Genomic DNA, 20755 nt, shown 5'->3' with positions numbered 1-20755 from the left:
TACAGAGTCACTGATATAATCCAGATAATCAATCAGATATATTGTGCCCCAAAAAAGAAAAGCCAGGAGTGTAATAAACAATGTTTGCTGATAAATACAATAATTGCCATAGGAACTAATATTTCTTGTTTACCTACTACATGTGAGGCACTTTAAATGCTTAATCTAACATTAATCCCACAATCTCATGAGTTAGATACTATCCATAAGAAAACCCTAGGCTCAAAGACCACACAGCTAGTAAGTGGCAACATGTAAATTTGAACACAGATCTATGAGTCTTCAAAGTCCCTGTTCTTATTACTCCAGCATTCTGCTAACATAAGCTAGAAGTACATTCATTATTAAGAAAATTCACTCCCAAGAGAATCAAACAAATATGAGATCAAACTGGAAAAGACTATTCGACATATTTAAGGTAATATTTCTTGGACAGACCCCCTTAACCAACGTAGAGCCAACAGACTGTCGTTTTTCTCACCTGAGAATTTGTTCCAGTTGGTCCACCAAGTCATGAAGAGCTGTGGTTACCTCTGTCTCATGACTAAAGGATTAAAGAGAAAAAAATAAAAATTAAGTTTTAATAGTAGCTTTTTACATAAAATAAAAAACTCACTTAATTGGGAAAAAAAAAAAAAAACCGATGTTTGCCTTGTACTTAATAAATAACAATATTACACTGCCCAGGTAAAATTTCAGTCTTATCTCCTACTCACTCAGCATCTTTCATGACTCAAGAGATTAAGATACAAAAATAGTGGAATAGAATAATATTCTGTTTTACAGATTAGCAAGATATGGGCAACTATTTTCCAAAGAACTTTTAGTTCACTTCTGCTAAATGGCAAAAAAGAATTATAAATCAATTATAGTCTTTTTTTTTAAGAAGAGGTAAAGGTAAAACCATCATTCTTTCTGTTCTTTTAACCAATAAAACAGATTAGGAAGCATGGCCCTGCACATTGGCTTTCCCCTAGACCTGCCTGTACCACTTGTGATCCCCTAGGAAGTTTCCATTAGGATTCTACATACTCAGGAGACTTGTTCCATGTCATCACTCCCTCTGCATCCACGGTAATGCTCAGGAACAAGGGAGAAGTACAGCCATTATATATATACAATCCCTAATAGGTACTGACGAAAAAAGCAAACTCTGAGAAAGCGAGTGGACAGGGGACTAGGAGAAACATTATCATGAAAAAGATCATAAACTAATAAAAATGTACCTAGTAGGGTAGATCTAGCATGACACATACTAGTGAATGCAGAGCTTCTGCAGAAAAGCTTAGCAAGTGCTATGAAAGCCCTCTTCCACCCTCTACAACTCTGTGTCCCAACCACGGAGGGAACCCTCTCAACCGAGAGCCACTGCACCTGGCACTCAGGCGTCTTCCAACCAATGATGCAACTGAATTCTAGCAAGATCTTAGAGTTTTATTAATAAGAAGACCAAATAAAAACCTTTTCAGGACTTTGAAAATTAAAAATGACTTAACTTGAACATTTTTAAAACTATCAATCTATTTGGCAATTATTCAGTGCAATTTACAAAGATTATACTATCTGTGTAAACCAAGTTTTAGGCCTTGGACTAGAGTGATAAATTAGGGTACATTCCACTTGAAGTCCTTCAAAAGATCATTTGTCAGAGATAACTTCCATTCACCTACTTATACAGGAAGAATATTTTTTAAATTACCATTCTGTAGCTCTACAATAAACATTTGTCATTGATTTTTAAGAATACAGTGTTCTTCCTTTGTGAATTAACATTCACAAACATAATGGCTAAAGATTTTTATTAGCCAGACAGAATATGCTGCCTAGGTAAGATACACAAAATTTAATTAGATTAAATAAGTGATCATTTCCTAAATGGAGAAAAAATACATAGTTTACCATTTGGTAAATAACAATCATTTAAGCACTAAAAATAAACTAATCACCAGGAGAAGAAAAATTGACAAACTTAGCATGAAGAACACAGAGAAGGGCAAAATATTCTGAAGCCCTTTATTTTAATCCTAGGCTAATTTACCATTACAAATTATTTAGATAATTCTAATTGTGAAATACAATCATTAAGAAATAAGTAGGGGCCAGCCCCGTGGCCAAGTGGTTAAGTTTGCATACTCCACTTCAGCGGCCCAGGGTTTGTCGGTTGCGATCCTGGCTGAGGACCTACACACCCCTCATTAAGCCATGCTGTGGCAACATCCCACAGAGAAGAACTGGAATGACTTGCAACTAGGATATACAACTACGTACTGGGGCTTTGAGGAGGAAAAAAAAGTGGAAGATCAGCAAAAGATGTTAGCTCAGGGCCAATCTCCCTCACCAAAAAGAAGCATTAAAAAATAAAAAACAAAACAAACAAAAAAAAGAAAGAAGTAGAAGAACAAAAAGTGTATTGAGCTATTTTTTGTGTTTACAAAAGAATCTGATAGATTAGCAATCATTAATCTGAAATCAAAAAAGCTTTCAGCCCCACATACACAAAAGAGGTATTTCTTAGCCTATACACTCTTTGAAAACAAATATACTAGTTCCCTAACTGTAATGCCCACATAGAAAATGTTCTTTTAATCACATCACTGTATTGATACCATGACTATCTCCTCATGGTAGGCAAATTACCATTTAAAAATTAATAGATAAGCTCTAATTGATATTTATGCTCACTTGATCTTACTGAAAAACAAAGTCTAATATATTTATTTTTAAAAATTACATCAGGTGGAAGTCAATGATTTTACCTAGTTGACTCTGGGACAACAAAGAAGTCCTCAAGCTGACAGAGGAGCCATTTAAGGGAAGAACCCCCCACCACTTCTGCCCCCTGAGGTAGACGTTAAGGAGAGGACTCTAAATCTTGCCAGCCTCTGGGAAGAGCAATCTGACTACTTACACCCTGATATCCATTGGGTTGAGGTTTTTAAATGATGAGTAACGACATTTTGCTACAAAATCTGTTAATACGATCCATTTGGCCGCTTGCTGCCTACTGAAGCCCCCTGGCTCTCAGCGGCCCACAGGTCCCAGAGGCACACCTGCTGTATCCTGCGGCTCTTTACTACGGACGTGAAGTAGCCTGAGGTCATAACTGTACAGGTTGAGTAATAAATAGACGCTGAGTCCACTCTGTGATGCCTTCCCCTCCATGAAGACTCCCTAAACCCAGACTGAGGCAGGACAGCATTAAGCACTACTATAGTCTGCACTCAGCTTTGCCATTAACAAGGCAATAGCTTCTCTCCTTCCTGGTGGTCAGTACTTACACCCTTGATGTGGAGAGATGAATGGTCAGGACCTACAAACTGCCTAACATTCCCACAACACAATAAAATCTAAGACGATACTATCCCCAAAAATCAAAACTAAAACAAGACTGACAATCTAGCTGCTCACATATGAGGCAATTTCCCAAGCACTCCTATGAAGAAAGGCTTCAGCTTGTCACAAGGCTTCCCATCAGCTTTTTGTGTCTTAGACATAAATTAATGGTCAAGGATCACTAGACATGGAGGAAAGTCCCTAACGGCAAAGGCAGAGATGCAAACAGAAGATGAGAAATCAGAAATCACGGTGGGGGTGATGGTAACGCAGGGAATATTAGGGTATTTATGCATCTGTAAAACAAGACTAGAATGCTACTTTGTTTTAAAGTGAACAAGAAAAGGTTTTTGAAATTTAAATAAGAAAGCCAAAATAAATTTTAAAATTCAAAAGATGGATTAGAAGACAAAACTGAAGAAATCTTCTGGATCATTTAACAAAAGATCAAAAAGTGGAAAAAGAATAAAACAGGCAGTAAACAAAAAAGGAAGTGCAAAAAAATTCTTTAAGACAAAAATGCAAATAAACTGATCAAGGAAACTTATCAAGGGAAAAATATAACAGAATTTTCCAAAGGTCTGAAGGACGTGACTTTCCACAATGGAACACACTATTTAAATGAAGAACAGGGTGAATTTAGACTCTAAATAAATATTTCAGAACATTCGACATGAAGAAGAAGTACTGAAATATTCCAAGAAGGAAAAAAAAACATACATGAAGCAGAGATTCAGAATGGCACCGGACTTCTCAATACTAGAAGGAGACGACAAGAGTGATGCCTTCAAGATTCACAAGGAAAAGGACTATAAACATAGAATTCCACACACAGCCAAGCCTTCTATCAAGCACAACGGTGCAATTATGCTATTTTTCAGACAGGTGACAGTCTTAAATAAAAATGCCTCCCAAGCAATCTTTGACAGGAAGCTATTCAAGATGGTCTTGAAATAAGGGAATCAAATGAGGTGAATAAGTAAAGAAAGGAGAAGATAAGAAATCCCAGAAATGCAACTACAGCCCAAGAGAGAGGCAAACAAAAGCCCCAGTATGACAGCCGTGCGGCAGAACAGAGAACAGTTAATTCATACTGAGGCAAGAGAAAAGACAATTCCAAGAAGGAGGTTTCAAAAGGAAGAGAGAGAGGGAGTGAAAAAGGAAAAAAGAAATTATTAGATATTTGTGATCATGGAAAGAATTTTACACTTCCGTCAGAAGAGTGAGGGAGATAAATGGAAATAAAGAAAACAACAAAAAAGGAAATTATCCAATCCAGGAAAAACAAAAAAATTGCATAAAAAGGAAATATGATCATACCCAGCTCTGTATAAACAACATTTACATAATCATACTGATAGAAATACGGCTTTAACTACACCAAAAAAATGGTAGCAGAAGTAGGTATGGGAGAAAGGTAGATTTCCATAAAAGGAAGTGAATAATCATCTAAAATTGCAAAATCAACACATAGCAACGAGAGCATAATATTTTAAAGCAGGCAGGCAAAGGCAAGAAGAAAAACATTATCTCTAATGAGTGCATGCTTTTAGAAGACAAGTAATATCCAAGGATGGGGAAGGAGGGGCAGCCAGCAGCTGTTTACCTATTACAAGTCTTCCAATCCCCTAATTTCAACTAGTTCGTATGTTACTTCGTAATTAAACATTAAAAGGGGATTATGTCCCCCTGGACTCCATGATTTTAGAACAGCACCTCCCCATCCCCACCAATTTGTTCTTCTCTATGACACTGAGTTTTCAAAATGAAAGACCAGGTTACTTGTAGAATATCTCACAACCTGTATTTATCTGGCTTTTTCTTCATGCTGTTATTTAACTTGTTCCCCATTTCCCTACATTTACAGTAAACTAAAAGTTCGGCTAAAAGGATTGATTAGATTCAGAGTAAACCATTCTACTTCATACTGCCTCTCACCACGAGGCACATAATGCCAGGCTGTCTGACTGTTAGTGATGCCCTATTTGATAACCTCATTAAAGGTCATGGCAGTCAGACTTCGACTACATAAAGGTAAATTTCCTCTTTGAAATTACAAAAAAGTAAAACATAGATGTTAGGGTAATACTTTGGTACCATGCAAATATCCTTTTCCCATCGATCTTTAACCTGAATCTAGTACCATTAATAACTGCATGAAACAATTATTTCAAGTGGGTTGCAAAACTGGTGATTTCTATCATTCATTTCACAAAAAATAAAAATTTGCTTGGAAGGAAAAGAGAAGGAGACGAGAAAAAGAAAGAGCAAAGGAAAAAGAAAACAGAGCATGAGGAGGCCTTCTTGTCTAAACATCTGATTTTGCAAACAAGGAAACTAACGACCAGAGAAATTAAGTGACTCAGCTGAAGTCACAAAAGCTTAGAAACAGGTCCACTAATTTTTCATTCAGTGCTCTTTCATGTGACGTTATTAACTTCTCCAGAAGTGAAATTTATAATATGTACCAGATTTTAAAAGACTGATTAAAAGGATGATTGTTTCCTGACTTCCAAAGAGAAAACACAAATCTGATTGGCATACAACTAAATGATCCAAAAGAAAGTTACATAAATTTCTACTTAAATACAAGCTAAGTTAAGAACTATATATATATATATACTCATTCCTCAAAAAATTAAAAATAGAACTACTATTTGATCCAGCAATTCCACTTCTGGGTATATATCCAAAGGAAACGAAATCAATAGCTCAACAAGCTATCTGCACCCCCATGTTCACTGCAGCATTATTTACAACAGCCAAGACATACAAACAACCTAAGTGCCCACCAACAGATGAATGGATAAAGAAAAGGTGGCATATGTACACGTATGTATATACATACATACATATATGAAATACATATATATGAAATACTATTATGGAATACATGTTATATATGGAATACTATTCAGCCATAAAAAAGAAGAAAACTCTGCCATTTACAACAACATGGATGGATCTTGAGGGCATTATGCTAAGTGAAATAAGTCAGACAGAGAAAGACAAACATTGTATGATCTCACTTATATGTGGAATCTAATTTAAAAAAGAAAACACACCAAACTCATAGAAAAAGAGATCAGATTTATGGTTACTAAAGGCAGAGGGTGGGGAGAGGAGGAATTGGAGGACGTGGTCAAAAGGTACAAACTTCCAATTATAAGATAAATAAGTACTGGGGATGTAATGTACAACATGATGACTATAGTTAACAACTGCTGTAAATTATATTTAAAAGCTGCTAAGAGTAAATCCTAAAAGTTCTCATTATAAGGAAAAAATACTTTTTTTCTCCTTTATCGGATCTGTATGAGATGATGGATGTTAACTAAACTCATCCAGGTAATCATTTCAGAATATATATGTCAAGTCAATATGCTATCCGCCTTAAACCTATATAGTACTGTATATTAATGATATCTCAATAAAACTGAAAGAAAAGATAAAATAAATGATTTATATTCAAACATTACTACTTAAAAGGATTGCTACAGGCAAGGGCCAAGAACAAACAATTCAGAGAAGAAATACAACTAGCACATAAATAGGAAGAATGCTTAATTAGAAACACAGCTTAAAATGAAGAGATATCACTGTCTATTCACTTAAGGTACTTTTTGTTGTTGAGGTAGTGGTATTTTTGTCTGTTTTTTGATGGATAATTAATTATCAACAGTGAGAAAAGTACAGTGACTTCCTGTACACTGTTAGAAAAACAAAAGTTTATCTCTAGGCAACAGGTTTGCGGATGATTTCAACTTCTTCTTTACATTTTTTTATATTCCCAGAATTCTCTATAATGAATTTTCAGGGAAGCAACGTTTTCATTTGAACCATTAGAATAAAGACACAACACTAAGACTGTCACACAGTGGATTCTTACCCATATCCTCTCTGTGGCAGACATTCCAATATGTCATAGCAGAGAGAGAGCTGGTCACTTCGCTCACAGGTATAGATGCACTCTAGCGCTACTGCCATCAGTTGGTCCTGATCAGGAATAATTTTTTGCTGCAGCTAGAGGAAATAAAGCATACTGTACTAAATGTCAATAGATTTACAGTTTTTCATATCCCAGTACCACTGTCAATAGAATATTAAATAGCTCAATTAATCAGCTGCAGAAACAAATCTTGATTTTTCTTTCACTTACAGACTTTTGGGGTCCTTAATAATTCTAAATGAAATCACATTTTAATTACAGAACCAGCTAGAAAAGATAATTTGTACCCATAAGCTTTGCATCTGCTGAAAACAGATTCTTCAATTTATGACCCATTCAAGACAAAGTATATAGAAGAAACACACTGAATTAAAAGGGCAATTCATTAAAAGCAACATTTCTAACCCTAAAGCCAAATTTTATGTTTTTCAATTACAAAAATATATAAAATTCCTTAACTAACATTCAGAGATGTTTGAACCTACTATTTTTCAGTATGCATTATATATTAGTCACTTTAAACAGTACTGACATTCTATTCAAAAGAAGTTGCATTGTAATGCAGTAATACTCAAATCACAGAATATACTCCATATTTCTGATGCAGAAAGATGGTTACTTTAGGTCACTTTCTATACAGGATACACCATTTCCCACTGTAAATCACAGATTCCCATTTTTAGAGTATTTTCTGGGATATAAAAATAACAGATTTGTGCCTTGTTTTTCTCATCTATAAAACTTGGAAATTAACATCTTCCTAACAGCATTGTTGTGAGGATTAAATGAATTAATACATGTAGAATGCTGACATTATTACCAGCACAGAAACAAAAATGGAACTTTGAAACTATTTTCTTAGAGCTCTTTTCAACAACAAAATAAGTTGAAGATAATTTCCATAATAAAGATCTACTGGTTTTCAACATTTTAGTAGAAACTCACAAAACAGACAGGAAAGTGATGAAGAGAAGCTGCCAAACAAAGGCATTTTCTCTGTAGAAAAATCATATCAATGGACGGGAAGAATAAACATTCAAGGTTACCAGGGAAATAAAGTTTTCTAAAGTAGTTGGGTTAAAGTATTTACACACATTTCTTCAAGGTATTCAGAAAAATATATAGCATTAATTTGACATCAACATTTGACAAAGAGTCAACCAAGGCTGCCAAGTGACAAACTGGTGAAACAGGGACAAGCAGGGCACAATAAAAGCATTATTAAAAATTAATTAAAATAGCTAACTTTTCCTAATTTCTTATTGTTGCCAGGTACTGTTTCTAGGTGCGTCACATGCATTCATTCATAAATCCTCAAAAAAATCCTGTAAGGTTAGTATAGCACTATTTCTATTTTACATAAAGGGAAAACTGAGGCACTGAGACGACAAACAGCTTGCTCAAGGCACAGAGCTGGTCGTGGTCCAGCCAGGATTCAAATGCAGGCAAGCGGCTCCAGGGCCTAAGCTAACAACACAGGCAATCCCAACCCTGCCGAAGAACTGCACATGCGGGAAGAATGGAGGAGACAGAGGAAACTATGGTAAGAAACAAAGCATACACGGTAAGGAAGTGTCTGAGGAAGAAGAAAAAACTGAAACCAGTTTCGGTCAGGGAACAATTTGGGAAATCAGCTAAAACAGAAGCCAAAGTCCTGATATTTTCCTTGTTCTTCCTGCTTCCTGTCTTTCCCTCCCCGAGACATTAAAGAGTCGCTTGAAAGTTAAATGTTCTAGAGTCCATATTTGATCATCTATGTTCAAAATCCTCTGCTGAAAACTCGTTAGCTGTCCTTCAGTGTGAAATGAAGCCAAGTTTATCTCCACTTGGCTTTGACTTTGATTGGACTTTCCCAGATTTCTATAGCATCTTGCATATGCTCAATAAATGCTGGTCCAATGAATAAATCCTCATACTACTCTCATACATAGATCCTTTTTCCTCTCTGTATTCCTATGGTACCTATTTGTTCTCTTCCTACGCCACTCAGCAAATCTTTCCTAACAGAATCTATTGCATACATGAATCGTAATGATCAAATTTTTAAGACATTTTTCATTCTTGTCCTGTTAGACTCTCTACAAGATGTCTAACTTCATATAGTCTAAGACATATTTCCTCTATTTCCACCACTGCTGTCCTACCTTCCTAGTGGTGACTATAAAACCATCATTTGCCCTAGCTCAAGCTAATAGAAGAAAGCCCATGTAGGACTTGCTAAGATGTCAGTGAAAGAAGTCTTCCCACCACGAACAGCAGATTATCTTTCATATTGCATATCAAGGTAAAATGTAAGAAAGTCATAATTTTCTTTAAAAAAATCTCCAAATTATGCAGTACAGACATCTAGAAAAAGAACGACAGATGGCAAGAGAGGATGCATGGAAAACCCCAGAGAATCAAGCAATAAAAGAAATTAGTGAAGTAGCAGAACACAAAATTATCATACAAAAGCAATAGCTTTTATACCCACAAACAGTAAACAGAGCAGTTAGAGGAAACGAGGGTAAAGAAATTTCCATTTATATCATAAAGAGAGAAAATTAAATGCTTAGGAATAAATTCAACAAGAAATGTGTGAAACCTCCATGGGGAAAAATTTTAAACACTCCTAAAAGACACTGAGAAAGACGTGAAGAAATGGAATGATATCCCTATTCTTGAAGAGGGTGACTAAACATTATACCAAAGTTCAGATAGAAAAACAAACATACAAAAATGGCCAAAAAGAAAGAAGAAACTGGAAAAAAAAAATCACGAGAGAACACTACCCTTACCAGACTTTAAAAACACTCTATAATTAAGAGAGCGTAGTACTAGAGCATGGACAAACAAACCAGTAAAACAATATAGAAACTCTAGAATTAGACCCAAAACAAATGGAAATGCAGTATATGACAAAGGTAGCATCTCAAATCACTCAGGTAAAGATAAATGTTTTAATAAATGGTGCTGGGACAACCAGGTAACTATTTGGGAAATTATAAATTTAGATCCACATCTCATACCATACAAAAGAATAAACTCCAAAGAGATTAGGGACCAAAACATAAAAATAAAACCGTACAAGTACTAGAAGAAAGCATGAGTGATTTCTTTTTTAATCATGTAGTAGGAAAAGGCATTCTCACCATGGCTCAAAATACAAAAGCAATAAAAAAAAAAAGATGGATCAACTTGACCACACAAAAACAAAACACAGAAGTTTTGCTTGACACAATACACCACAAACAAAATCAAAAGACAACCTACCAACCAAAAAATATTCACAATATATACCACAGAAAAAGGGTGAATTATACTAATATGAATTTTTAAAAATTAAGGCACAAAGGAACAAAAATCCAAGTGAAAATGAATAAAAGGCAGGAATGGACAATTCACAAAAAAGATAATGCCTCTCAAACTATGAGAAAATGTTCAAATTCACTCAGAACCAGAGAAGTGCAAATTAAAACAAACTGCAATACCATTTTTCACCTATCACACGGGCAAAATTTTAAATATGACACCAAATTCTGTCTGCAAAGTTGTGGAGAAACGGGTATGCTCATACTTGGCTGGTAGAAATGTAAACTGGAACAACTGCAGTGGAAAGAAATTTGACAATACCAATACAACCCTGCCTTTAGACCCGGCACCCCCTTGTAGGAACATACCCTGAAGATACGCCAGTTAAACAAAAACAAATGTGAACAGGCTTATTCACTGTAGCACTGTTTCTAAATGCAAAATACTGGGAATAACATAGAACACTAGTGAGACTGCGTAACTGAATTTTTAATTTTATTATATTTTACTTTATATAGCCACACATGGTTAGGGGGTACCATACGGAACAGCACAATTCTAGAGGCATTTTTCAATTTCCTAAGGAGTCTGGGCCAAAAGTAGGCAAGCAGGAAACTGCAGCCAACAGTTTAAAGTGTTAAGCAGATGTTTCGATTTATCCCACCGAAGTCCAGGATCTACCAGAGGAAGGGCCTACTAAGCATGCAATGCTTCCAGTTCAGATCCCTGAAGGACTACACCCCACGAACAGGGGAGCTAGAAACAGGACAGTCCTTTTGAAACCTGAAACAGCTCAATCCCCTGTCAGATACAGTGATCTTCACCATTAAGAGCATGGTGGGAATAGCAAAGCAAGAGTGGGAATTATTTGCAACACATATAACTGGCTTTCCATCAGAATCACTGGATAAATTGTCAAATGTATATTCCAGAAACCTACCCCGCAAATTCTAATCAATTATATCTAGGTTGGGCCTAAAAAATTATAAATTTTTTTAAAATCCACAAAGTTCTGATGCACAGATACATTCAAAAGATACTAGTATAGAAGACAGAGAACAATATGAGAAGGAAGAATATTTTATTCCCAAATCATCTCTATCCAGACCTGCCCAAGTTTCTTAACAAGTAACACCTTCAAAAGGGGGATTCAAGCAAAGAGTAATGGCTTAAAATCAGGATGTTTAAAAGAGAGGAAGAGTTTGAAGCACATGGGACAGTTAAAAAGACAAATTCGTACTTGTAACATTGTTCCCAATTATCCGCTACCCGCTTCCTAAGAGAGGATTATTCTTCCCTGCCCCGGTAACATGAGGTTTGGCCACAAGTTTCCTTTTGCCTGTGAAATGTGAGAGGAAGTAACTTGAGACACTTTGAGCTAAGCTTTAAGAGTCACTGTGTGGTTCTACTTTGTCCCTTTTCCTATGCCACAAGTTAGAAAAGGGGACTGCTCTTTCCGCCTGAGTCCTAGAATGAATAAGCCATGGAACACAGCAGAAGCCCAACCACAGCCTATATGACACTCGTGAGAAATGAATGTTTGCTGTTGTAAGCTGCTAAGATTTAGAGGTCATTTGTTAATGCAGCATAACTTAGTCTAAGCTGTCTGATACAGAAATCATTGCTGCTGTTATATTATTAAAAATACTTTGTGCATGATTCATGGCAGATCCAAAGGACATTCTTTTTGTAAACAGTCAAGTAAAATAAAATAAAAACAATGTTCCAAGCACAACACTGGTAAAGCAAACAAATGTAATCAAGTGATCTAAAGCATCATAACGAAACCCAGTTTCAATCATTCATTCATCTGCTCCGCCAAAATTTACTGAGCACTTGCTCTCTACAAGGCCCCAGTAACAGAGAGACACATGAGACATAGAGGACACGTATAGGAAACAAAGGGAGGGAGAGGCAAACATGCAAACAAATAATTACAGCACAGTGTGATTCGGGTTATCACAGAGGCAGGTACAAGCCCTGTCACAGTACAGGTAAGTCCTGGAAGTTTTCACAGCAGAGAGACTCTTAGAGAGCAGGATCTTGAAGGATAAGTAGGTATACGTTAAATGAACGAAAGGGGGGCTGACCAGCCCAGACAAAGGAATTAGCCAATAACAACACAAAGAGGCATGGAAGAACTTGGTAGGGTGAAGAGGTGAATGAACTATTGCATTCATGGAGGGAAATGAGGCTGAAGAGGCAGACTAGAGGCAGACCGCCAAGAACCTTCCAAGCCACTCTACAGAGCCCAGCGTTCACCCTACAGGCAAGGGTAAGCCACTGGAGATTTTCCATAGATCATGACGTGATCAAATTTGCATTGTGGAAAGATAACACCGATAGAATTATATAGCCTGGATTGGAAAAGAAGAGCCCAGAAACACCACTGTTCTCTGCTTTGATGTCTACACATTTCAACAAAGGCAAATGGCTATGTTTTATTCAAAAGGCACCTGTTAAATTGCCAAGTAAAAACAACAAAAAGCTGACTATATACAAAAGGTTTACAAGAGTCTGTAAGGAAGAAGTATCACAAACAAGATTACTGGAAAGAATTTAGAGTCACTTCTTTCTTCCTCATAAAACATTCATATTCAATCCATCCGGCTTCTCACATAGTATTCTGCTGTCATAAGCAAGCCACCCTTGGCTCACAATAAACCACCCCAAATTTAAAATCAGAATACTAAGCAGAAATTGCTTATGAGAAGATGGAAAATTTTAAATAGCCAATGAACAGATATATTTCTGACAGACAACCTTTCTGGAAAGAAAATGTGTAAGGTTAACTAAGCAAAGCTTTTCTTTTTACCGTGATTACCCTGGTCTGTGACCATACACCTTAGAGGACTTCAGATGGCTAACAAAGGTCAGGACAAGAAAGTACACTGAGTTAGAATCTAGGACTAGAAGAGGCCTCTTAAATGGCTTCTGCTGAATCCCATTCTAATGCTTTGAATCTCACTACAAAGTCAGCGCCTCGAGTGACTATGCCATCGTGCTTGAGTCCCCTCCAAAGGAAAGGAAGCCACTATGTCTTGAAACAGCAATTAGATCTATAGCTAAATTAAGAGGTTATTTACTTGGCAACAGTATGTTTCACTTAACAAACGACTTACCACCAGCAAATCTAAACAACTATTTGAACCCTACAGAAATACAGAGCTATAAATACAGTAGTCTTAAGCAGATATAAGTTAAGAATAATTACAAGATCTCCTATGAGAGCCTAAAAATTTCATAAATATTTTGAAGGTCCTCAAGGGCAGAAGTCTTTTCTTCTTCTATTGGGGTGTTATGGTAAAGCATAATGGTTAAGAACACAGCTCTGAAATTAGAACACCTATGTTTGAGCTCAAGTTCCACTCCTTACTGTGTGATCCTAGGCTTGCCCAACCACTCTATATCACAATTTTCTTATCCTATAATATTCATATAATAAAAATATCTACCTCATAGGACTGTTGTAAGGATTAAATGAGTTAACACTTGTAAAGCGCCTGCTCATAGTAAGAATTCAATACCTATCAACTATTAAGATATTTTGGTATTGCCAGTTTCCAAAATATTGTAGACAGTCAACAAACTTTGGAGTAAATCAATCAAAATAAACACATAGTTTTATAAACTTCTAAAAATCTTTTTGGACAGAACTGTTGAAACACTTTTAAAGAAAAAAAAGACAACCATCTCTTTTCCTGTTTAAAGGGAAATTACTTGCAAAACCTATCATAAAAAATTGAGAAATAAAACCCAATTATGTAAAGATTTTTAAGAAGTTAGAGCTTTTACTTACATCTGGTTTGGAATGCTGAAATATCTTGAGGGGAAATTTTAAGTCTCCTTTAGCTAAAGTTACCAAGTATTCTTTTAACAGCTCATTAGCCACACCGGGAGACTGCTTCTCACAACGATGGAGAAAGGGAACCATCCACTGGTAGGCGCTTGTCACATACTTGTCCTCAGAACACTGAAAATATAATTAACCAAAACAAACACACACACATTAAATATTTGATTATACCAGACAACAAGTTCTAAAGCTCACAGATAATCAGACTGACGTTAAACAGTGAAAGCCCAACACTTTCTAAAACAGATACTCCAGTTCACCCCTCACATGGAGACTGACAGGCAGCTGGAGAGTCCCCTTCTGGCTGGGGCGAGGAGAACTAACAGCACAACAGACTCCTGAGCACCATGATCACTCTGGGGTCTCTCACAGCCCAGGCCCAGCTCTGGAAGACAAACGCTGCTACTACTACTCGCTCATGAGGTCTTCCAGAGCAAAGAGAGGGTCCACCCCAAAAGTGTGTGTGTGTGTGTGTGTGTAAAGAGAGTCAGAGACCATAGGCCAACAGAAAGTGTGAAACAGAAAAAAGCAGAGAGAGAGAGAGAAGCATGAAGAAGTTATAGAAAGAAGCCACTTGAGAATAGTCTCATGTATAAAATCCCAGATTCTCTCCCTTCCTTTTCCTCTTCCTCTGTTTCATTTTGCCCCTTTATATCTACCTTCACAAAACTCTAAATGACACACATAATTTTACTCATTATCCCTGAGATTACACAATCTCTTCTCCTAATTACCCCAGGAGATATACTTAAATCTCTTAAGAGGAGTTACATGTAACGTAGATTAATTTTCATGGGTTGGATTATCAGGAAAAGAAAGTAATAAGAGAAAGGGAAGACAGTGACAGAGGGAGAGAGAGAAAAGGGGGATTGATAAGAGGGAGAAAGATGATGAGAAAGAGAAGGAAAGAGAAAAGGAGACGAAAAAGACAGCATGAGAGAGAGAGAAGAATCGAGGGAGAAAACAAGTCAGGCAGCTGTGACTCCATCCCTTATGCGGCCCATTCACACCAGGCTGCCAAAGAGCAAAAGACTAAAAAGAATATTGGACCTCCTTGGCCTGTCATTCTCATCTCAATGTGTCTCACTTAGTAGAACCCAGGTTCTAACTTTGAGAAGTGTACTTTCTCTCCAGGATGACCCAAGGAAAATCTAAGAATGGCTGGGCAAATTCTCTAAAACATAGCAACCCTCAAGCCAAGATGTTGTCTTCACACAACCACTCAACCAGCCCTTTGAACTCCAGCACTTTCTTTCTCTAAGACCTTGAAATATATAAGTGGTTGGGAATTCTAACGCAGTGAAGGATTAGAAACATGATTACTAGAATGACAACTAGTTTAGAAATATGCCTAGCTGGAAGGAAAAAAATTATATACAGACGAGTATGAATAAAGAGCAAGCAAGGTACAAAAACAGCCAAAATGGATTTAGATGCCTTCAGTAATTTATTCATAAAATTTGATATTTTTTTTTCTTTCTAAGATTGGCACCTGAGCTAACAACTTGCCAATTTTTTGGGTTTTTTTTTTGCTTTTTCTCCCCAAATCCTCCCAGTAGATAGTTGTATACTTTTAGTTGTGGGGCCTTCTAGCTGTGGCATGTGGGATGCCGCCTCAGCATGGCCTGATGAGCAATGCCATGTCCACGCCCAGGATCTGAACCTGTGAAACCCTGGGCCACCAAAGCAGAGCGCGCGAACTTAACCACTCGGCCATGGGGCCAGCACCTGATTTGGGTTTTTTTTGAAGTCAAGAAACCTTCCTTTATTTACTAAGTTCTCAGGCTTGGAGGACATTTCATCTTTGGCTTTGAGACACACATTAATCACAGTACATAAGGAATGCTTAAAAAGAAAGTCAAAATAAAACCTACACTATTCATCAGTAATCTTAGTTTTTCAATGTCTTTCATCTGCTGGAGTTCTTTCAAGGTTAGGGTTAAGTCACAGCCGGCTTCATAAACCAATGCTTCCAGAGTAACCAAATTATCACACAGAGCCAGCAACCCAGGAATGCTCCGCTCCATCCCAAGTCGAATAAGTGACAAAGCACAGTCAACCTAAAATGGAAAAGTCACAGTAAGTCTCTGATTATTATATCTTTTCCATATAGTCTAAAATAAAAGCCTCCAATAGAGAATCTAATTCTTGTAATCATTTTCTATAAAATCACATTATCAGTAACATACATGTTTTATTCAGTACAAAAACGTTAGAGTTCTTTATCAAATATATCAGCCTTAAACTGTATCAAAAGAATCAAACCATCAGCAAGAAATACTGAAGATAAAGATACTCAGAGGAAGACAACCATCTTAAGTTCACACAGCACTGAAGTTTACAGAGAAGTTTTACATATATTTTGTCTATTTAATTCTCACAACATTAACAAGCAGAAAAAACCCCACATAGCGAGTGAGTGCTATTGCCAAATTAATCCTATTTTCACTATACCACTCTGCTCCAAAAAGAACGTTTGGCTTTTATATTCGTGTTCAGTACCTACCTTTCACAGTGCCTCTCACACAAAAGGCATTCAGTAAATTCTTGGCGAACGCCTAACTCTGATGGACACTTTTTCTGTCTCAATTAAAATATTTAGACCTCACTTAGACTAAAATGAAGAATGATTTCCCCATAGATGCTCAGCACACAGCAATTTGACTCCTATCACTTGATCAGGTTTATGAAGTGACATATTCTGACTGAGGGCAATATCATCTAATGTGGCCTTAACCCATAGTGCCTTGTACCGCTCCTTACTTACTCCCCTACTCCTAGACTAATAACTTTATTGAGAACCTACTATGAACTCAGCACCATTCTAAGTGTTAGGAATATAAAACTAAATGGGACGAAGCGTCTTCCTTCAAAGATCTCTCCATCTCGTAGTGAAACACAATCCAATAAATCCACAGTTGAAGTAGAGCGAGGTAAGTGCCATGGAAGACTGGGATCTCAAAGAAAAGGGCACGTAGCCCAACCTGAGAGTGTCGCAGTCTCCCAGAGCGGGGAACACGTACAATGCACTTTCAAGAATGAATGGATATTAGTAGGTGAAGAAGGAAGAGAGACAGGAGCACAGCATGGAAGGCAGAGATGCACAATGTGTGGTGAAAGTACAATTGGTTCCAGAAGACTGAAAAGAAGGTACGAGGTGAAGAGATGAGAAGCATGGCTAGAGCAGGGGGGAGGAGCCAGATAATGAAGACTGCTGTTTACTGAGCTAAGGAATTTGCAGTTTATCCTGAAACGGAACTACTACCAAAGGATTTTCAACTGAAGCATGTCATAAATAGGTTTACATGCTTCAGAAAGAATATTAGTAAGTATTTATTGAATGACGAATGAAATGTGAATGATGAATTGGAAATGGACCGGACTGAAAACAGGCAGACTAGTTAGGAGCACCACAATTACTGGAATGGGGGACAGCAATATATAAGGGGTAAGCCAGAGAACATGAGCCACAGGAGGAGACTAACATGAATGGCTAAGGCAAGAACAAAGAAAAAGTGAAAATGGTACCACAGAAGGCTAAGCAGAGGAGACTGCAGGAAAGAGGAAGCAGTGGTGTCGAAGGACAGTGCTGTTAAGTAACAAAGGAGGGGACTCTGACGTTAAGAGGCGGTAATGTCTTACTGGGAGCCTCACTGATGCAGCTGCAGGAGAGTAGTAAGAGCAGCCAGGCTCCAGGGAACGAGGAGTAAGCAAACGCTGAGAAAGTGATTATGAAGAGCAAAGAGACTATTTCTGAGCTGAGCTATGATGGAAAGAAGACAACTAAAGCAGAAGCCAGGGAGAATATGGCTCTGATTTATGTTTTTTGTATTTATAAAATAGGAGTGATTTGAACTTTATGTAAAAAAAAAAAAAAGGAAAAAAGGTAATAAACACAGTAGAAAAGGAGAGGTGGAAGCTACAGGAGACAGCAAATAGATGACCGAGAGAACAACTCTGAGCATGGGAGTGTGGAATCCAGAGTACAGGTAAAGAAAACAAGTAGCTTGAACGCAAGAAGAAAGATGTCTTCCCCTGGGAAAAACTGGAAAAAGTAAGGACAAATGGAAGGGAATTCTCAAATTTTCCAATGAAATACAAAGCAAAATCTTTTCTGAGAAGGATGAGGAGGTGGTGGGGTAGAAGACAGGAGGAGAGGACAGCCAGGCGATGCATAGAAAAAATGCAAAGCAATATTCGAGGAGCGCCCAAAGCCCTTCAAAGACGCAGGGACTCACCAGTGAAGACAAGGTGAAAAAAGAAGAAACGCATTTGCAGTTGGAAAGAGTGGCGCAGTAACTACAAGGGGAAAAGCTAGAGGCAGGTAAGGCGTGAGGTAAACAGGAGGGATCTGCTAATACTTCAACAGACAAATGTTTTTAACTTAATGTCTAGTAATAAAAATACAGTTCACGTCTGGAAGAATACATCTACCCGTATACCAATTAAAAAAAAACTCTCCCCCAGATGAATTTTCAGAAAGCATGAAGAAAATGATGCATAAAACATAACCTTGTACAAGTAATAGTTTGAACACATATACATTATCAGCGTGTAATACACTTACTAATTTTGCGACCCAGATTCATTTTTCTAATACCAACTTTGAATTTGTTACCTTCCTAAAAGTTACTGAAGTAAAAATCCTTTAAAATCAAATTACTGACACCTTAAACGAAAACAAGCTCTAATACAACTTAGAGAATTATACCACAGATTCTGAGCCCTCAGTGGATAAATTTCACCACTATACATTATTCTTACATCAACAAACAAGTTTTGCTAAAGGCATTTGTAGACACTAAGGAAAAAGAAGTCCCACATCAGTTAAACCTCTAAAAGTGAAAAAGATAAAACCATGACAGCTATCACTTTGATTGTAGCATAAGGCACATGAAACATCGATATCTAAAATGAAGCTAAAGAACAATACCTCTGTTATAAGTATTTTTAAATAAATGAGAGAAAGAAGGACCACAAATCAGCTAAATAAGGCACCCCCAAATCACTTTTCTTTCTTCACAATTATTCCTAATTACTCAAAAAAGAATTCAAGATGTCTAGGAATTATTACTAGACTGTTAAAAAATCTACATTTCAGAAAGCTTTATAGTTTTTTTTTTTAATAGACTATTTTTTAGGGCTGTTTTAGGTTCACAGCAGAAATGAGCAGAAAGTACAGAGATTTCCCATAGAGCGCCCTGCCCCCACATATGCACAAACTCCTGTGTTATCAACGTCCCCCACCAGAGTGGTACATTTGTTACGGTCAATGAACCTACATTGACACATCATAATCACTTGAAGTCCACAGCTTACATTGGAGCTCACTCTTGGTGGTGTACATTCTATGGGTTTGGACAATGTATAACACGTATTCACCATTATGGTATTGTACAGAGTACTCTCACTGTCTTAAAAATCCTCATTCTCCACCTATTCATCCCTCCCCCACCAACCCCGGGCAGCCACTGATCTTCTTGCTGTCTCTATTGTTTTGTCTTTTCCAAAATGTCATATAGTTGGAATCATACAGTACATAGCCTTTTCAGGTTGTCTTCTTTCACTTAGCAATATGCATTTAACATGCCTCCATAGCTTACTTCTTTTTTAGCACTGGATAATATTCCATTGTATGGATATGCCACAGTTTATTTATCCATTCACCTACTGAAGAACATCTTGGTTCATTAACTATAAGAAAGGTACCACTCAAATGCAAGCTGTTAATAATAATAGGGACAACTAGTGTGTGGGATAACTAGTGGGTGGGGTGGAGGTGAGAGGGGGAATATGGAAACTCTCTGTACTTTCTAAAAATACCTAAAACCTAAACGCCTCTAAAAAATGTATATAAAGTAAATAAACAAGAACAGACTAGTGTAAAGAAAATTGATAATTTATTTCACATACAAGTATGGCCCTTTTTCTTTTTTTGTTACAGCTATTCTTAAAGACCTGAATGATGATTAAAATTTGGGTTACAAAATATTTAAACACTAAACATTGAGGAGTCATTACTGATCTCCTGAAATGCATGAGGCTGGTTGCCCAGGACTTTTTAAAGGCATGAGAAATTTTTTTTAATTCTCATTCTTGGCTCATTTGACAGAACAACCTAGAAACCAGTTTTTTTTAATGTATATATAAATACACATGTACATACACTTTTCTCCTTACTCTCAAGAAGCTATATCTAGAAGTTTAGCTAAAAAACCACAAAGTGCTCAGACAAAACTGGTCCATAAAGCAGGATTCTTTGTCTTGTTAGCCAGAGACAATAAATAGTAAACTACATGCATTTGTAAAATTTCGGTAAATCACAT

The 20755-nt window shown here is 36.9% G+C and overlaps 1 protein-coding gene across 2 annotated transcripts in view; it reads right to left on the bottom strand.

Annotated features, from left to right (window-relative positions):
- Positions 1-20755, bottom strand: part of NBAS (NBAS subunit of NRZ tethering complex) — a 337182-nt gene that overhangs the window by 182716 nt on the left and 133711 nt on the right. For both annotated transcript variants that reach the window (XM_046661718.1, XM_046661719.1), the window contains exons 24-27: positions 16304-16489; positions 14373-14546; positions 7223-7356; positions 482-544 (exon numbers count right to left, since the gene is read on the bottom strand). In XM_046661718.1, the coding sequence (XP_046517674.1) occupies positions 482-544; positions 7223-7356; positions 14373-14546; positions 16304-16489 (557 nt within the window). The remainder of the gene's footprint in view (positions 1-481; positions 545-7222; positions 7357-14372; positions 14547-16303; positions 16490-20755) is intronic.

This window comes from Equus quagga, chromosome 5, assembly GCF_021613505.1.
Source record: "Equus quagga isolate Etosha38 chromosome 5, UCLA_HA_Equagga_1.0, whole genome shotgun sequence".
Taxonomy (NCBI): Eukaryota; Metazoa; Chordata; class Mammalia; order Perissodactyla; family Equidae; genus Equus; species Equus quagga.
Note: the sequence above shows the minus strand (reverse complement) of the source record. Positions and strands in the feature narration are given on the sequence as shown.